General features: G+C 42.3%; 1 protein-coding gene across 1 annotated transcript in view; it reads left to right on the top strand.

Moving 5' to 3' along the window:
* The window catches only part of NCKAP1L (NCK associated protein 1 like), a 97,991-nt gene that overhangs the window by 57,221 nt on the left and 23,335 nt on the right, over positions 1–17,435 (top strand). The window contains exons 27-28 of the mRNA XM_034419289.3: positions 11,855–11,948; positions 16,818–16,934. Of these exons, the coding sequence (XP_034275180.2) occupies positions 11,855–11,948; positions 16,818–16,934 (211 nt within the window). The remainder of the gene's footprint in view (positions 1–11,854; positions 11,949–16,817; positions 16,935–17,435) is intronic.

The raw sequence follows: 17,435 nt of genomic DNA, 5'->3' as shown, positions 1-17,435 counted from the left end.
GAAAACATTTCGCTTTTCATCCAAGAAGCTTTATCAGTTCTGAAGGCAGGGGTTCTTCCTCAAGGAAAAAACAGAGCAATTGCCTTTCGAAGAAAAAAAAAAAAGCACCTTTTAGATAACTCAAGGTGGCAAACAAATCTAATACTCCTTTGTGTCCTGGCCAGAGGCTCCCATGTTATGAGATTATTCACAATGATACCACCTTTTATTTTGTGATTCAAAAGAATTCTGAAATTCAAGATCTGTCTGAATGTCATGGATTTCTTTCCTCTCCCTTGTGGTTCACTCCATTAAATGCATATTCTGTGTTTGGGCCTAGTCCTACCAGCTGGGTCAGATATGGTATTAACTACAGTCCTGTTGCCTTGATAAGGACAGCAGCAGCGGACAGAGTGCACACGAAGAATGTAAATGAGGAAACTGATTTAAATTCATAGCTCAGTTAATTAGTGCTGTTTTCTGCTTCCTACATCGCCCCTCCCCCCTGGCTGTATTAGACTTAATTGCAATCATTACCAGTAGCGGGGTCCCTATGAATAAATAGAAGGAATCTTGACTTCATCATTTCCAGCTAGCAAGTGTGAATATAGGAAGAAAGGAATTCGAATCCTTGAACATTTCTGCTGAATGGAGGCACAAATCACAGGCTGTGGGGAGCCACCCAGAAACAAGGGAAGCACAGGTGGAGAAAAATCAGGATCAGAGTGCAGATTCTGCACTCCGGAGGCATTTGCAGGAATTGAATCAAGCCATTTTTACTTGTGTCAGGATTGATAAACCAGGAGCCACATTTAATACGGAGAGCCAGTTTGGTCTAGTGGTTTAAAGAAACAGGCTAGAAAACAGACTGTGAGTTCTAGGGTTGCCAGGTGTCCACTATTTGAGCGGACAGTCCACTTTTTTCACATTATGTTCACTATTTTTTTTTCACAAAATAGTGGACTTTTTTTTATTCAAAAGCTTTATGATGAAATGGTATGTAATCTAAAGCTGTACGGTCTAAGAGAATAAGGGTAGGAGAATCACGTTTTGTCTTTTTTTTCATAATTTAGAATGAGACAAAGATCGAATGCTCATTGCAATAATCACATTTTACACAACAGCGCAAAAAATGCATTAAAGCAGTTATCTTTTGATATCGAAAATGTAGTGCTGAAGGTTTTTGCCGAATTTTCGAATTCTGCGAAGAAACGAGAAGAGTTGAAATCATTTTTTGAGTTTTGCAAATCTGCTTGGATCGTCTGAGGCTTTTAAAAGAAAAAAAGCCTCTGCTGATTAGGCAACTCAGCTTGGATCGTCAGAGGCATTTAAAAGAAAAAAAGCCTCTGCCGATCAGGCAACTCAGCTGGGATCTTTGATGATCCCAGCTGAGCCGCGCGATCATTAGAGGCTTTTTTTAAAAAAGCATTTTTTTTGGCCGAAGAGGTTGTAGAAAAAATGCTTTTAAAAGTAAAAAAAAAAAGCCTCTGATGATTATGCAGCTCAGCTGGGCATGTGGAGGGCAGGGATTTTTGCTACCGGTTCTCCGAACCACCCACCTCCATCGCTACCAGATCGAGCAATCCGGTCCGAACCGGGAGCATTTCACCCCTGGGAGAAGGTATGTTGGATATGTTCACCACCTTGAGTTAAGTAGTATGTCGAATCTCAGCATGGGGCTGATTCCTTCTGGGAGTTATTTTGGTGGGGAAGGCATGAGTGATTGTCTTTCTAAGAAAAACACTAAGCCTTTTCAAGAGGTTAGTGTGTTTCTGTGCTTCCCCCCCATAAAAAAATAAATTAAAAAATTATCAGGTAAAGCTCCATGGTGACATAAAAAGGGCTTTGGATTGCCCTTTCCTTTTTAAAAAGGGCCAGATGGAAGAAGCCTTTATATTACGGATGGGGAACTTTTGGCCCATCCATCAGGCTTCATTCTTTCAATTGGATCCCCTTTAAATTGTTTCACTGGAAATTTCCAAAAGTAATATTTATTGAAAAACATGAGGAAGTTATAATGAAAAGAATGTTAGCAATGATTCAGTAGTTGTTGTCGTGTCCGACCCATTGCGACCCTATGGACAACTTTTGTTTTTTTTTTAATTTGATTTATATGCCACCCTTCTCCGGAGACTCAGGGCAGCTTACAATGCGCCAAGCAATAGCCTTCATCCTTTTGTATATTTATACAAAGTCAGCTTATTACCCCCACAACTGGGTCCTCAATTTACCTACCTTAGAAAGGATGGAAGGCTGAGTCAACCTTGAGCCTGGCGAGATTCGAACCTGCAGTAATTGCAGGCAGCTGGTCTTAATAACAGGGTGCTTTAGACCACTGTACTACCAAGGCTCTTGGTTCCTCCAGGCTTTCCTGTCCTCTACCCTGGAGTCCATTTAAGCTCACGCTGACTGCTTCAGTGACTCCATCCAACCATCTCGTTCTCTGTCGTCCCCTTCTTCTTTTGCCCTCAATCTTTCCCAACATTAGGTTCTTCTCCAGTGAGTCCTTCCTCCTCATTAGGTGGCCAAAGTATTTGAGTTTCATCTTCAGGATCTGGCCTTCTAAAGAGCAGTCAGGGTTGATCTCCTCTAGGACTGACTGGTTTGATTGCCTTGAAGTCCAAGGGACTTGCAGGAGTCTTCTCCAGCACCATAGTTCAAAGGCCTCAATTCTTTGGCGCTCAGCCTTTCTTATGGTCCAACTTTCACAGCCATACATTGCAACTGGGAAAACCATAGCCTTGACTGTACGCACTTTTGTTGGCAGGGTGATGTCTCTGCTTTTTAGTATGCTGTCTAGATTTGCCATAGCTTTCCTCCCCAGGAGTAAGTGTCTTTTAATTTCTTGGCTGCAGTCCCCATCTGCGGTGATCTTGGAGCCCAGGAAAATAAAATCTGTCACTACCTACATTTCTTCCCCATCTATTTGCCAGGAATTGATTCAGTAACTAACCCTATTTCAAACCCAGGTTTCAAACCACCTCACATTTTGTTTATTCTTTCAACACCCCAGTCAACAACTAAAAAGTCATACACAACCAGGCACCATATAAATACCATGCAGAGAATAGCCCAGAGCAGACATTCTGGAGAGAGAAACAGAGAAGTTCCTTGCAGATGGGCTCCAGCATGAGTCCAAAAACTCGGAAGACAAAACCTCTCGTCTCGGTGACCAACCCAGATTGAATCTTGCAACATTTCCTGGGACACTTATATTTGCCTTCGTTCATGAATTATAGTGTCCCTCTTCCCCTCCCAATCACTTCCCATTTTAAACTGTGCCAAGTTCATATTGAAGAGATGTGCGTTTCAAGTGAGAATTCCTGTTAAAGAACGAACCAAATCCTCTATGACTTATGACCTCAGGAATCTTTTTTCACTCTTTCTTTCTCTGTATGCATGACTATTGTACCGCACTTGAATTTCTAGAGGTCTCATCTAATCTGAGATTTTTGTTGTGTATTTTGCTGACTGCTTCTACATATCTATTGTACATAGGTTCACTTCTGCAGCTGCGTCAATTGAAAAATTATCACTTGGTAGCCATTACATGGCTTTATCATGATGAAGTTACTGGCGTATTTTTGCCTCTAGCTACCACAATGGCATTACAGCATTGGCTGAAGATTTTGGGAAAACGATTGACTGACTGATCTTGCTTTGCTGAGTAATCTGCTTAGCTAAGTGTTGGTGTCAGCCCAATCCAGCTGGAAAGCCTTAGTGCTCCTGTTATGTCACTCTGCTCAGCTTTCCTGCAGTTCTGCTGCTATAGTTCTCTCTTTCAACTATTTAGAAACATCACCTCTTCTCCAGGTTTCTTTTGGAGTTGCTTCTCTCCAAAGAGATGGGTAAATAGCAATAACCCTAACCCTAACCCTACCTACCATTCTGTGTCCCCCCTCTCTCCCTCCCTCTCTCTTTCTCTCTCTCTCGCTTCTCTCTCTCCCTGCATATAAGTGTCTTATGCATTTGCCCTGCTTTGCAGTCTCCCCCAGCACACTCACCCATATACATAATAGCAATAGCACTTAACACTTACATATCGCTTCACAGTGCTTTACAGCCCTCTCTAAGCGGTTTTACAGAGTCAGCCTATTGCCCCCAACAAGGTCCTCATTTTACCGACCTCGGAAGGATGGAAGGCTGAGTCAACCTTGAGACTCGAAAGCCAAGTCCCAAAACTCTGTTAAAATCCACCCACACATTTCTCTACTAACATGTCTTGGTTGATGCTTTTGAAAGGAAGTGGTGCCACTGAGTGGCACTGTCACCTATGCCTCCATCATTGAGTTTTGGGAAACTCTACAAGAGTGCTTGAGGCTGAAGAAGAAATAAAGATGGTGGCGGCAGTGATGCCGATGGGGAAGGTCCCTAACTGAATTAACATAAAAATGAATAAGTCTCTACTACCCCCCAACCCCTCATTAAACCTTGGCTTGAAATGTTTCCCTAGTCAATTCCAAGTGAATCTGAGCTTTTCACATTCCATGCATTTCTGTTTTTTCACAATGCATATAATGACTTGAAGTGAGGCAGATAATCTCTATAAATTATGCCATATGGGCTTTTCTGTACTTGAAGTTAAACACAGCACAACCGTGGCCGCCATTTTTTCCTGCCAGGTTCCCATGAAGTTGCCTTCATCTCATCTACTGTCAGTGAGTAAAACAGGCTTGATTGTCCCCTGGTGATGCCAATACTGTAGCATTTAGCATTTTCTGTCTTCCTCTGATGCTGATCAAAGGCGGCATGAAGATTCCAAGTCTGTTGGTCTTTGTTACTCATTATCTTGGAAGGTAGTCAGAAACAGAGGCAGTGGAGGTAGAATAAGGGAGCAGCAATGGGAGCAGAAAAATGTCATGCTAGTAAATAGTGAGCAATTCAACTAGCAATGGAGAAAGGCTCTGTATCAAGCCATCTGTATCCCTCTGATTGGTTGCTTTGATGATTTGTGGCCAAGGAATGGCTTAGAGGACATACAGGACAGTTCTGTTGTTCCAGAAAAGACTGTAGCAATTGAATAGTGTGAGATTGGTTACAGGTAGATTTCCACTTATGAACATTCATTTAACGACTATTCAAAATTACGATATTGCTGAGAAAAGTGACTTACAACCAGTCCTTGTATTTACAACCATAGCAATGTCCCTGTAGTCACATGATCAAAATACAGGTGTTTGGCAACTGGCATACCTTTATGATGGTTGCAGCATCCTGGATCACTATTTGTGACCTTCCTAGACAGTTTCCGACAAGTGAAGCCAATGGAGAAAGCTGAATTCACTTAACAACCATGTGATTTGATTCACATGATTTGATTTCTGATTTTTTATTCTAAATCACATGGTTTGATTTCTCTGTCTTGCCTTCTAGTGCTTTGATTCCTAAGCACCAGGAGGCAAGACAAGAAACAATGGATGGAAACTAATCAAGGAGAAAAGCAACCTGGAATTAAGGAGAAGCTTTCTAACAGTGAGGACAATTAACCAATGGAACAGTTTCCCTTCAGAAGTTGAGGGTGCTTCATCACTGGACTTAAGAAAAGACTGGACAGCCATTTGTCTGAAATGGTATAGGGCAGTGATGGCTAACCTTTTTGCCATCGAGTGCCAAAAGTGGGGGGAGCGCGGGGGGGTGCGTGCGTGTGGCCACACCCATAATTCTGTAGGCCCCGCCCCTTGCGCATGCGTTCACGACCCCCCACGCTCCCCCTGCTTTTGGTACGCAATGGCACGGTGGGCCCAGTAGGCCCGTTTTTTGCCCTCCCCAAGCTCCAGAGGCTTTCTAGGAGCCTGGGGAGGGCAAAAATGGCCTCCTCCCCCCCCCCGGAGGCCCTCCGGAGGCCAGAAACAGCCCATTTCCCAACTTCCAGTGGGCGCGGAAGGCCGAAAATCAGCTGGCCGGCACGTGCATGCGCGCTGGAACTGAGCTAGGGCAACGCTCGCATGCCCACAGATATGGCTCTGCGTGCCACCTGTAGTATCACAGATGTAGGGTCTCCTGCTTGAGAAGGGGTTTGGAGTAGAAGACCTCCAAGGTCCCTTTCAGCTCTATTCTGATTGATTGATTGATTGATTGATTGATTGATTGATTTGTTTATCGACTGTGGCAAAAAGGTAAAAAAAATAGGCAAGATTCACTTAATGACTGCCTCACTTAGTGATAAAGCTTCTGGTTCCAATTGTGGTTGTAACTTGAGGACTACCTGTAGGTTGTTAGGTTGATTTTATTTTAATATATTTGGCAGGTATGGAAACCAAGCATTTGGGGAGCCAGCATTTAAAATCCTCTGCTTGTGAAATTTCCATAGAGACTTGCCATTTACACATAATGCAAAGGCTTCCTTATTTTTGTCTTAGCACAATATGTAAACAGAATCAGTAAATAAACAAGATTAAATTTTAAAGATGAAAGCACAAAAGCAATATTTGCAACTGTGATTTGTTGAATGCAATTATAATTGTAGCTTGGTATGTATAAGCAGAGCACACTCTTTGCAGCTTTCAACCTTATTCCTGATTTGTTTTCTACACAGACCTCTAACAACTCAGAACTGCATCATGATAGGATACACAGTCAAAAAATTGTCCAAGCAGATGAAAATTACTTTGGTCGTCTGTTGTATTAATTCCATATTGTTCTTATTGGATCAATAAATTATGGCTTAATAGGACACGTGATTTCACAACACTTTTATTTATTTCAGGACACACAATGGTGAGAAGCACAGAGCGGGCCATATGTTTTTGAGCCCTGCAGCTGCAGGATAGTCTTTCTTTCATTTGCTTCCAAGAAAATGGAAGGGGATCTCATTCTAATTTGCTCTGGATCCCTACCAGTCTACAAAGTTAACTGAGCTTGTATTTGCGTAGAAAACAGAATGTGAACCAACAGCCAGGAGTTAAGAATTGGGAAGATCTGTAGAAATAAGTCCCTGTGTTTACTGCAAGGGTGCTGAATTGCTACAGGCTACCTAAATGAGAGGGTGGATGCTCTGTCATTCACTATCAGCCTCTCCGCTTAAATCAGCTTGTGTATTTCATAGAGATGCTTGATAGAGTGGGCATGAGATAGCAGGAGCCGACCTGTTCCACTTTAAACAACCGTAAATGTTTTTAATACTTTCTTTAGCCCCCAGCTGCCTTCCCTGTCAGCTTTACACGAAATCAGCAGAAGACTTTCACAGCCAGTTAATTCCTCTTCTCTTCTCCCTTCTGGCTCTTGGAAGTAACCGAAAATTTAAATCCAGATCATATGTTTAGAGAGTCAGTGGCCCCATTTCAGTGATAGAGCAGCAGGAATGCAAAGTGGCCTTGCCACAAGGCAGGGGAGCAGGCAGGCAGCTTGTATGCCTGAAGGACCATCCTCAAAGAAAAAAAATTGCATTTGGCTGTAGTTGTGGAGGCTAGGTTCAGGGAAGATTGAGATACAGGGAATTGAAGTAGCATCCTAGAGGGGCAAGATCTTGCCTGAGCAAATCCAATAGGGGGAATTGTTTCTTTTGTCACTGATCCTGAATTAACCTCATGTGTTTTGCTTCCTCTTCCCACTCAATCTTGTATTTGTGCAGTAGGGAGGCAACATGGGCAGTAAGAAAGCATAAACACATTATTTGCCTTACTTTCATAAAATGTCTACAGCACAAGGCAATGAATAACAGTATTGGAAGGGACCTTGGAAGTTCAATCCCCTGCTCAGGCAGGAAGTCCTATATCAGTGATGGCTAACCTTTTTGCCATCGCGTGCCAGGAGGGGTGGGTGGGGGAGGTTCGTGCGCACACACCCATAATTCTATGTGACCTGCCCTGCACGTGCGCGTGTAACCCCTCCTCCCCCCCGCTCCTGGCACGCGATGGCCCGGTAGGCCCATTTTTCTTTCTCACCTGGCTCCAGATCTTCTCTATGCATCTGGGGAGGGCGAAAGCAGCCTTCCCCACTCCCTCGGAGGCCCTCCGGAGGCCTGAAACGGCCCATTTCCCAACTCCCGGTTGGACAGGAAGTGATGTTTTTTGTTGTCCCCAGCCTCCAGAGCCTCTCTAGGAGTCTCTGGAGCTGGGGACAGCAAAAAAGTCACTTCCTGTCCAACCGGGAGTTGGGAAATGGGCCGTTTCAGGGCTCCGGAGGGCCTCCGAGGAGGTGGGGAAGGCTGTTTTTGCCCTCCCCAGATGCATAGAGAGGATCTGGAGCCAGGTGAGAAAGAAAAATGGGCCTTACCCACCCACCCCCAGGCCTCCTGGAGGCAGGAAACAGCTTGTTTCCCTACTTCTGGTGGGCCCAGAAGGCCCGAAAATCAGTTGGCCGGTACGTGCATGCACGCCAGAGCTGAGCTGGTATGCCCACTGATATGGCTATGCGTGCCACCTGTGGCACACGTGCCATAGGTTTGCCATCACGGTCCTATACCATTTCAGACAAATGGTTGTCTAATCTCTTCTTAAAAACTTCCAGTATTGGAGCATTCACAGCCTCTGGAGGCAAGTTTATTTTATTTTATTTTATTTTATTGAATTTGTATACCGCCCTACTCCCGAAGGACTCAGGGTGGTGAACACCCATAGAATAAAACATATAAATACAAAATTTAAAATAGAATAAAACGAAATAATTTGGCTCAACAAATTTAAAACCCCAATAATTTAAAACCAAATTTAAAATTTCCATTTAAAAAGGGGAAAAACTTAGGTCAGGCCAGCTTGATGAAATAAAAAAGTCTTGCATGCGCGATGGAAGGTACGCAGATCCGGGATCCTCTGTATCTCCAGGGGAAGCTCGTTCCAGATAGTAGGTGCCCCCCCAGAGAAGGCTCTCCTCTTGGGGGCCGCCAGTCGACATTGTTTGGCCGACGGCACCCAGAGGAGCCCCTCTCTATGGGAGCGTACTGGTCGGTGGGAGGCTATTGGTGGTAGCAGGCAGTCCTGTAAATAACCAGGTCCTAAGCCATGGAGCGCTCTAAAGGTGATAACCAAAACCTTGAAGCGCACTCGGAAGACCACCGGGAGCCAGTGCAGCTCGCGCAGGAGCGGTGTTACATGGGAGCGCCACATCGCTCCCGTCACCACCCGCGCGACTGCACTCTGCGCCAGTTGGAGCCTCCGAGTGCTCCTCAAGGGGAGCCCCATGTAGAGAGCGTTACAATAGTCCAGTTGTTCCAGTGATTAATTGTTCTAACTGTCGGGAAATTTCTCCTTAGTTCTAGGTTGCTTTTCTCCTTTATTAGTTTCCTTCCATTCCTGCCTTCAGATGCTTTGGGGAATAGTTTGACACCCTCTTCTTTGTGACAACCCCTTAGATATTGGAACACTGCTATAATGTCTCCCCTAGTCCTTCTTTTCATTAAACTAGACATACCCAGTTCCTGCAACCGTACTTCATATGTTTTAGCCTCCAGTCCCCTAATCATCTTTGTTGCTCTTCTCTGCACTGTTTCTAGACTCTCAATATTTTTTTTACATTGTGACAACCAAAACTGGATGCAGTATTCCAAGTGTGGTCTTACCAAGGCATTATAAAGTAGTACTAACACTTTATATGATCTTGATTCTCTCCCTCTGTTAATGCATCCTAGGAGTGCATTGGCTTTTTTGGCAACTACAGCACACTGCGGGGTCATATTTATGTGATTGTCCACTAGGATGCCAAGATCCCTTTCACAGTTACTACTATGGAGCCAGGTACCACCTATACTGTACCTGTGCATTTGGTCTTTCTTGCCTAAATGTAGTACCTTACTTTTTTCACCATTGCATTTCATTTTGTTAGATAGCATCCATTGTTCAAGTTTGTGAAGATCCCTCTGTATCCTAAACCTATCTTCTAAAGTGTTAGCTATTCCTGCCAGCTTGGTGTTGTCTGCAGATTGGATGAGTTTCCATCTATCCCCTCATCTAAATAATTGACGAAGATATTGAAGAGTATTGGGCTTAAGACAGAACCTTGGGGTTCCTCACTGCTTACTTCCCTCCATGTAGATGGAGTTCCATTGAGGGCTGCACATTGAGTGCGGTTGGTCAGCCAGTTACGAATCCAACGAGTGGTGATGCTATCTAACCCACATTTTTCTATTTTATCAAGTAGTAAGTTGTGGTCTACTTTATCAAATGCCTTACTGAAGTCCAAGTAAATTATATCCACAGCATTTTTCTGGTCCATTAATTTTGTCACTTTGCCAAAGAAATGGACTGGATAGTCATAGTCATATATTTGGGGGAATTAATATAATGAATCTACATTAAAATTCAAACTAAAACCTGCCTCTCTTCCCGATGCTGTAAACCTTCAGGACTTCATCCGCATTTAGAGAGCTGTGTGTGTGTAATGGGTATCATATGGTTACATGCGAAGTGTCAACAGTCCCTATGGCAAATGCAGCAAAAGAAACTCCTGGGACATTATTAGTATAACTTTACTAATAATTCCACATAGGCACAGAAAACGCAAAGCCAGTTCTGAAGTTTATGCATGCAAAGCAGCATAGGTAAAATCCCCTTTTCCCTCCTGGGCCACCCACTATTCGTTGTCCAGTAATCAATTACAGTCAATTTGTTTTGGTCTGAGCATCTTGGAGCTTCCCCATCATTTGACATTTGGCACTAGGACATTGCTAGGTGACAGTCGACTCTCTTGCATTCCACAATTTCCTCCCAAGCCTCCCGTGCATTCCAAACCTGCTCTCCCCCTCCCTGTTTCTGTTGTCGCTTGACAGCGGGGTGCCTAGCAAGTCAGCCATGACACAAAGTGTGGGAGGGCAGGGAGAATGGCCTTGAGGAACAGGAGGACCAAGACAATAAAAGAGGACTAAATCCAGGGCAGGAATGTAACCTGAGTATATGCCTCAAATGAGATCTTCCATAGTTCTCACAAAGATAAAGAGTGGGAGGGGGCACACTCAGACTTGCAAGCCTCTGTTATTATAACTTTACAATGAAAACAGCACTTACTGTACCTACATGACATTTTATTTTAGGTCTACCTTAGCAATTACTCTGAATATCTCTGGTTTTGCTTTTTTTGCTTTGCTTCATTGGTTTTGTTCCTGAATATGCAAATATTACTTAGACAAAAGACTTAACACGGATGGAGCAGTAGAGGCAACCTGTCTTGCGTCCTGTCTAGGTTAACTGTGGACAAAACAATGTTGAATTATCTAATATTTCCTTTTCATCTTGGTGTGAGGAGAAGTGTTTTCTGAGTGACAAAAAGGCAGATAGTGATGCCAATCAAATCTCCATTTGTGAGGTAGTGTCATTACATCATGAGCCTCTGTGTTTCCTACAGCCAGAGCTATAATGCATATAAAATCACTGAGTGTCAAATATAAGCTTTTCACATGTATACATTTATTATAACAATGAAGCTTAAAATAGCATGAAGTGGAAATGAAATAGCAAAGTTCTGAGGGAAAATAAGAAGTTCTCATTTTTTCTGGGTCTCATTTTTTTTATTTCCTTTAAGTAAGAGGATCACACATTGCTTTATATCAGATTCAGTTTTACTCTGTTTTCAACTTACACCCAAACCAAACAAATCATATTTTGATTTTATAAAAAGTGTGAATCTGTACTGTTTTTGTAAAAACTACCACTGGAGTGTGAAGATACGTGATCTTTTTGTTTTTGTTTTAATTATAAAGAGTTATGTTGGTCTCTTTCTAGCAACACAGGAAAATATGTTGCTTTCTTTCTAGCAACACAGGAAAAAAATATGGCCTATTTGCAGTCTGAGGTAATACAGTCTGGAATTCTACCATGTTGTTTGCTTAATGCGGTGTAGACCAGATCCACCATGGTGACAGGGAACATTATAAGAAAGAGAAAAGGGACAAAGTCCGGCAATAGTTCTGTCCCTCTCATAAGATCTGGTTCTGCCATCCCTTTAGGTGACTTTGAGCATCTTTGAACTGGCCACTGCTGCAGGACTCCCCTGTGACATCGACCCAGCCCTGGTCTCTGCACTCTCCAACCTGAAGAAAGGTAAGGATACAGCTTACTAACATTTATCTGGCTTGCCCCATTAAGATAAAAGTGTAGGGCTGCAGCATGCCTTCCTATATCATCTAGGCAAGTTTCCAGATAGGGTATCTTTCCCAGCACTGGGAAAGATCCCCTATCTAGAAAACGTGCCTAGATGATACAGAAAGATCCTGTATCATCTAGCACTGGGAAAGATCCTCTTTTAGGGAATCTGTCCAAGCTGAGCATCAACTCAGCAAAAATATTTCATCTCTTGTCTCCAGGAACTGTCACTGCTTGGATGCCATTGCTGGTTTGTTTCTACTGAAAAGGCCCACTGCCAGATCGTAGCGAAGAAAATGCAGTTATGCTGCATTTTTAACTGTGCCTTTCTCAGTTGGCAGGGACAGTCTAGTATGTGTAATAAACAGTATTTATGGGTTCTGAACATCTCTGTGGGTGAGAGATATGCAATCTCTTACTTAGAGATTCGTTCAAACATGCATGGTTCTTGGCGACTGCCTGGATAAGTCCTTTGTGATTTTCCATGGCCTCCTTCCTAAGACTGAGAAAAAGCTACCAGCCCAAGGTTATCAGCTGGCTTCACGTCTAATGGGGGACTAATATATTTAATAGATATTAGAGAGAGACATTGGGGCACATTTTTTTAAAAAAATGTTTTTTATTTTCTTTTATTTCCTACTTTCAAAGCCTAGATAATCTGGGCAGATGGGATCAGAGTGGACACCTTCAATAATTGAAGGCACTAGAATGCTACAATAAGCAACTACAATTCCTGTGGAAGTGCATACTCTTCTTCGATCAGCTGATTAGCTGTATGACCAGCAGTCTTTTCTTCATCCTCCTTTGCTGCAACATAGGTCAGAGATGAACAGCAGCATCTTTGATCTTCACAGAGAAAAACCTATGATCTGCTTATTTTGCTTATAACAAAAATCATTATATATATATATATATATATATATATATATATATATATATATATATATATATATATATATGTCTTTGGTTATTTGGGTCTTCTCCCACATAAAATTGGAAGTGTCTTGGTGACGTTTCGACGAAGTCTCATTCGTCATCTTCAGGCTGGTGTTCTCGGCTTTGCTCCTGGAAGCACAAAGCCGAGAACACCAGCCTGAAGATGACGAATGAGACTTCGTCGAAACGTCGCCAAGACACTTCCAATTTTACGTGGGAGAAGACCCGAATAACCAAAGACCTACATACAAACACCCGCGAAAACCTGAGAAAACAAATTATATATATATATATATATATATACATACATATATATATATATATATATATATATATATATATATATATATATATAAAATATTATTATATAACAAAAGAAGAAATGGCAGATCATCATCTTCTTATCTTACTCATCTTTCCTTTACCTTTTCCTATTGATATCTTATATAGCCGTAAGAGCCGTGGTGGTGCAGTAGTTAGAATGCAGTATTGCAGGCTAATTCTGCCAACCGCCAGGAGTTTGATTCTGATCGGCTCAAGGTTGACTCAGCCTTCCATCCTTCCGAGGTTGGTAAAATGAGGACCCAGATTTTTGGTGGTAATATGCTGACTCTGTAAACAAGGCTGTAATTAAGCACTATGAAGTGGTATATAAGTCTAAGTGCTTTTGCTATTTATCACTTGTTTGTATCTTATGATTTATTATTGTATCATTTTATGATCTATGATTTATCACTTCATTGCTTGCATGTACACTGAGAGCTTATGCACCAGAGTCAAATTCCTTGTGTGTCTAATCACACTTGACTAATAAAGAATATTCCATTCCATATTCCATTTTGTGAATGTAACAGCACAGCTGACAGCGAGGGAAAAAGGAGCAGAGACCCAGCAGCTTCTTGGTGTGCCCATAAATCCTGCTTTCTCCACAAAAAAAACTGCTGTACATTTCATGAAAGTATCTAAGCAAAACTACAGTCCTCCTATCATTCTATCAGTGGCTAAAAAGACAGTAATCATGCCCCTCTTTATTGCTTCTAAACCAGCTTCTGGCAATAGCCTTGTTCTGTCCTTCATTTTGACACCCCAATGAAAGGTTTTCCTGATCCATGTTCTATAACTTTCTCAGTTTAGAATTTCAAAAATGAAAATTTACTATAGTTTATGTTTTGCAAATGAAGATAAATATACATGTCCCAGGATAACGTTGCCGGATCCAATCTGAGTCAGTCACCAGAACTATAGGTTTATTCTTCCAAGTTTTTGGGCTTCTGCTGGAGCCCATCCTCAGGGAACTTCTCTCTCCAGAATATGTGCACTGGGCTGTTCTATGTAATGTATGTATATGGTGCCTGGTTTTGTGTAGATTTTAGTTCTTAATTGGGGTATTGATGGCTGACTATTAAGTCATTGATAGTTGTATCCTTGTGCCAATATGCCCTCGGCTCCTAAGTATTTGATAAATTGGTGGTGAATCAGCACTCCTGTTGACTGACAAGGGCCCATTTCCCAGGCTGCAATCAGTTCTCTAGCTATTTTTGTTCCTCTTCAGACAACAATCTAGTAGCTGCATAATTGAATGCATGTCCTTGTTCATTGCAGTGTGACGCTACCAATGAGTTAGAGTCTCCTCTTTTAACAGCTCACTCATGTTCTCGCAGTCTGGTGGTTATAGCTTCCTCCCTGTCTGTCCCACATAGTTGCAGGGGCAATCCATGCAAGGAATCTGGTAAATTACATTCAAAGTTTCTCCCACTTCCAAACGAACTTTGTAGTGCATGATTTGTCCTTGTATGGTAGCCTCTGGGCTGTGGGCGATGTCCTCTTGTAGATGTTGGAAGTTGCATTCTACTGCTTCTGTGTTTTCTTCCCTTGAAGGGACCTTGGAGGTCTTTTAGTCCAGCTCCCTGCTCAAGCAGGAGAACCTGTATTATTTCACATAAGTAGCTGTCTAGTCTCTTCTTAAAAACTTCCAGTGATGAAGCACCCATGATTTCTTAAGGCAAGCTATTCCACCGGTTACTATAATTGTCCTCACTGTTAGGAAGTTTCTCCTTTATTCCAGGTTGCTTCTCTCTTTGGTTAGTTTCCAACCATTGTTTCTTGGCCTGCCCTCTGGTGCTTTGGAGAATAATTTCACCCCCTCTTCTTTGTAGCAGCCCTTCAAATACTGGAATATTGCTATCATGTTGCCCCTAATTCTTCTTTTCTTTAGACTAACCAAACCCAAATCCCGCACGTTTTAGTCTCCAGGCCTTCGATCATCTTAGTTGCTCTATTCTGAAATTTTTCCAAGATCTCAACTTCTTTTTTGCAGTATGGTGCCCAAAATTAGTTGCAGTATTCCAGTATTAGTTGTGGTCTTACTAGGGTTTTATAAATATACTTCACATGACCTTGATTCTATGCCTCTGTATATACAACCCAGGATTGTATTAGCTTAACTTCCCTCCAGCTTTTAGGAGAGTCCCCAATGCAATCCCAAATTGCCTCAATATCTGACTGAACCTAATTTGAAAACCTGCGGGCTTCTTTCCAGTCCATCTCAAGACTGTAATTAAATGCAGACTCCATGGCTTAAGCATTCAGTCATTCTTCCTATTTCCCTCTCTCTTTTCTTTACCATTTTTTTTTTTCTTCCTGAAAAGTTCTGGAGAGCAATTTGAAAGCTTGCCTGCAATTTTGTGACCCTTTCTCAGAAAATAAGGACATTTTGTGTAAGGATAATGCCTAATACGGTTCTCGGAAAGGGTTTAACTAAGGGCAATGCTGTGCTTGCTTATATGCATTTCTTCTCTGCAAACTGATCTGCAAAACAGTGAATTTGATAGATCGGGGCTGCCATCTTCTTACAATCCTAAGTGTCTTGAATATTATCCTTTTTCCTGAGCTGTACAGTATTTGTATTAACTAAGCGAGTTATTATTTCCCTGACATCTGCCATGCTAGCTTCAAGCTGAAACTGTGACTTTGTTGTAGTTTGTTATGCATCTTGCTTTTGCCTGGGGTGACTCCCTGCAAGCTTGCTTCCATCCTCTTCCTGCTGGCTGGAGAAACCATAGTTATGTGGCACCATTTACCCGAAGTCATATCTTCCTGCCACAATAATTACATTCCCAAGCCAATTGTGTAAGAAATCCTCCCCCCTGCCCAACATATATAGTACCATGACATGCTTGGATTAAATTATGGTTTGTTGAACAGGCAATAAGAAGAAAAAAACAACCCTGAGGGTTTTCAAATGAGTGGATTTACATATAGTCTCAAAAAGCACAATCCACATTAAAGTTTGGCAGGGCCTGTGAGCCCAGCCTCTTATTCCCTGAGGCTTCTCCGGCATCGCTTTGTATAATATGGTGTCCTATCAAGGATTAGTGGGGCCTGAAGAGGGCAATGTTAATATTCATTTTATAATATGAACTGAATCAAATCAGCTTTCTCTTTCCTCTTGCATATACAAGCTTACAAATACATAATCTGCACCAGAGAGGTACATTGGTCTCCCTCTCAGTCTAAGGAACACTAATGAGATGTGTAGAATTTATTGGGGGTTTTCCCCCTCCTCTCCTCTCCTGTCCTCCATCCCACCACCCATTATTCTAGCAGTGCCTTATTTTTATTTATTTCTTTATGATGCAGATGTGTTGACTGAAGCAGAGCTGAGCAGTGTCCGTTCTGTTCAGCTAGCCAGCTCCTTCCATCAGTTAATTTATTGGCCAGTCAGAACCACCATTTTTTTTTTTTAATTCTCCTTTCCTTGTTTTTCCCCTCCTTTTTTGGAGGGGTGGGGGGAGCAAGCCTTCTGAGCAGCTGGAAAGGAAACTGCTAAAGTAAATCAGACTTATTTCTGAAATCTCATGGTGTACATCATCCTTTTTGTCTCCCTGATAGAGAGCTCGTCCCCTGAGGAGGACTACAAGACAGCCTGCTTGCTCCTAGTCTTCATAGCTGTGTCTCTGCCACTCCTGGTCTCAGATCCTTCCTCTATTTACCTCACTGAGATAGATGGTAAGAGACGTAATACCAGCATGGAGCACCCTCTCCAAATGTCTGCTAATATACTTGTTTGCTATTTTATCTGGTTTGTATGACATGTTAACTTGTACTGTGTTTTGACTCAAGTTGCAGCAATTTAATCCCAATCTGTATCCTGACTTGGGGTAGCTTCCCTATGGCTGCCCTGTCTAAAAATGAGAAACAGGACTTGCAGCACAGCTCTCTTGCCAGATCTAATGAGAAAAGCAATTGGGAAAAACTTAATATTATACTCAAAACACAGTCCAATGTGATGACCGAATCTAGGTTGAGGTCTACATAATGGTTAAGCTTTGTCAATGCTCCGAGAATACAAGTATAGCCACTCCTGCAGCTTCATTTCTCCTCATCATACTTTGTTCCCTTCTCCTTCACCATAGAAGATGCCAGCAGGATCTGATTCACATACAGGGAGCAAAACTAAACAAAAATAAATGTTTGTAGATCTTGCCATCTGAGAATACCTGAAATGCT

This window comes from Pantherophis guttatus, chromosome 2, assembly GCF_059756535.1.
Source record: "Pantherophis guttatus breed Tessera chromosome 2, ASM5975653v1, whole genome shotgun sequence".
Classification (NCBI taxonomy): domain Eukaryota; kingdom Metazoa; phylum Chordata; class Lepidosauria; order Squamata; family Colubridae; genus Pantherophis; species Pantherophis guttatus.
Note: the sequence above shows the minus strand (reverse complement) of the source record. Positions and strands in the feature narration are given on the sequence as shown.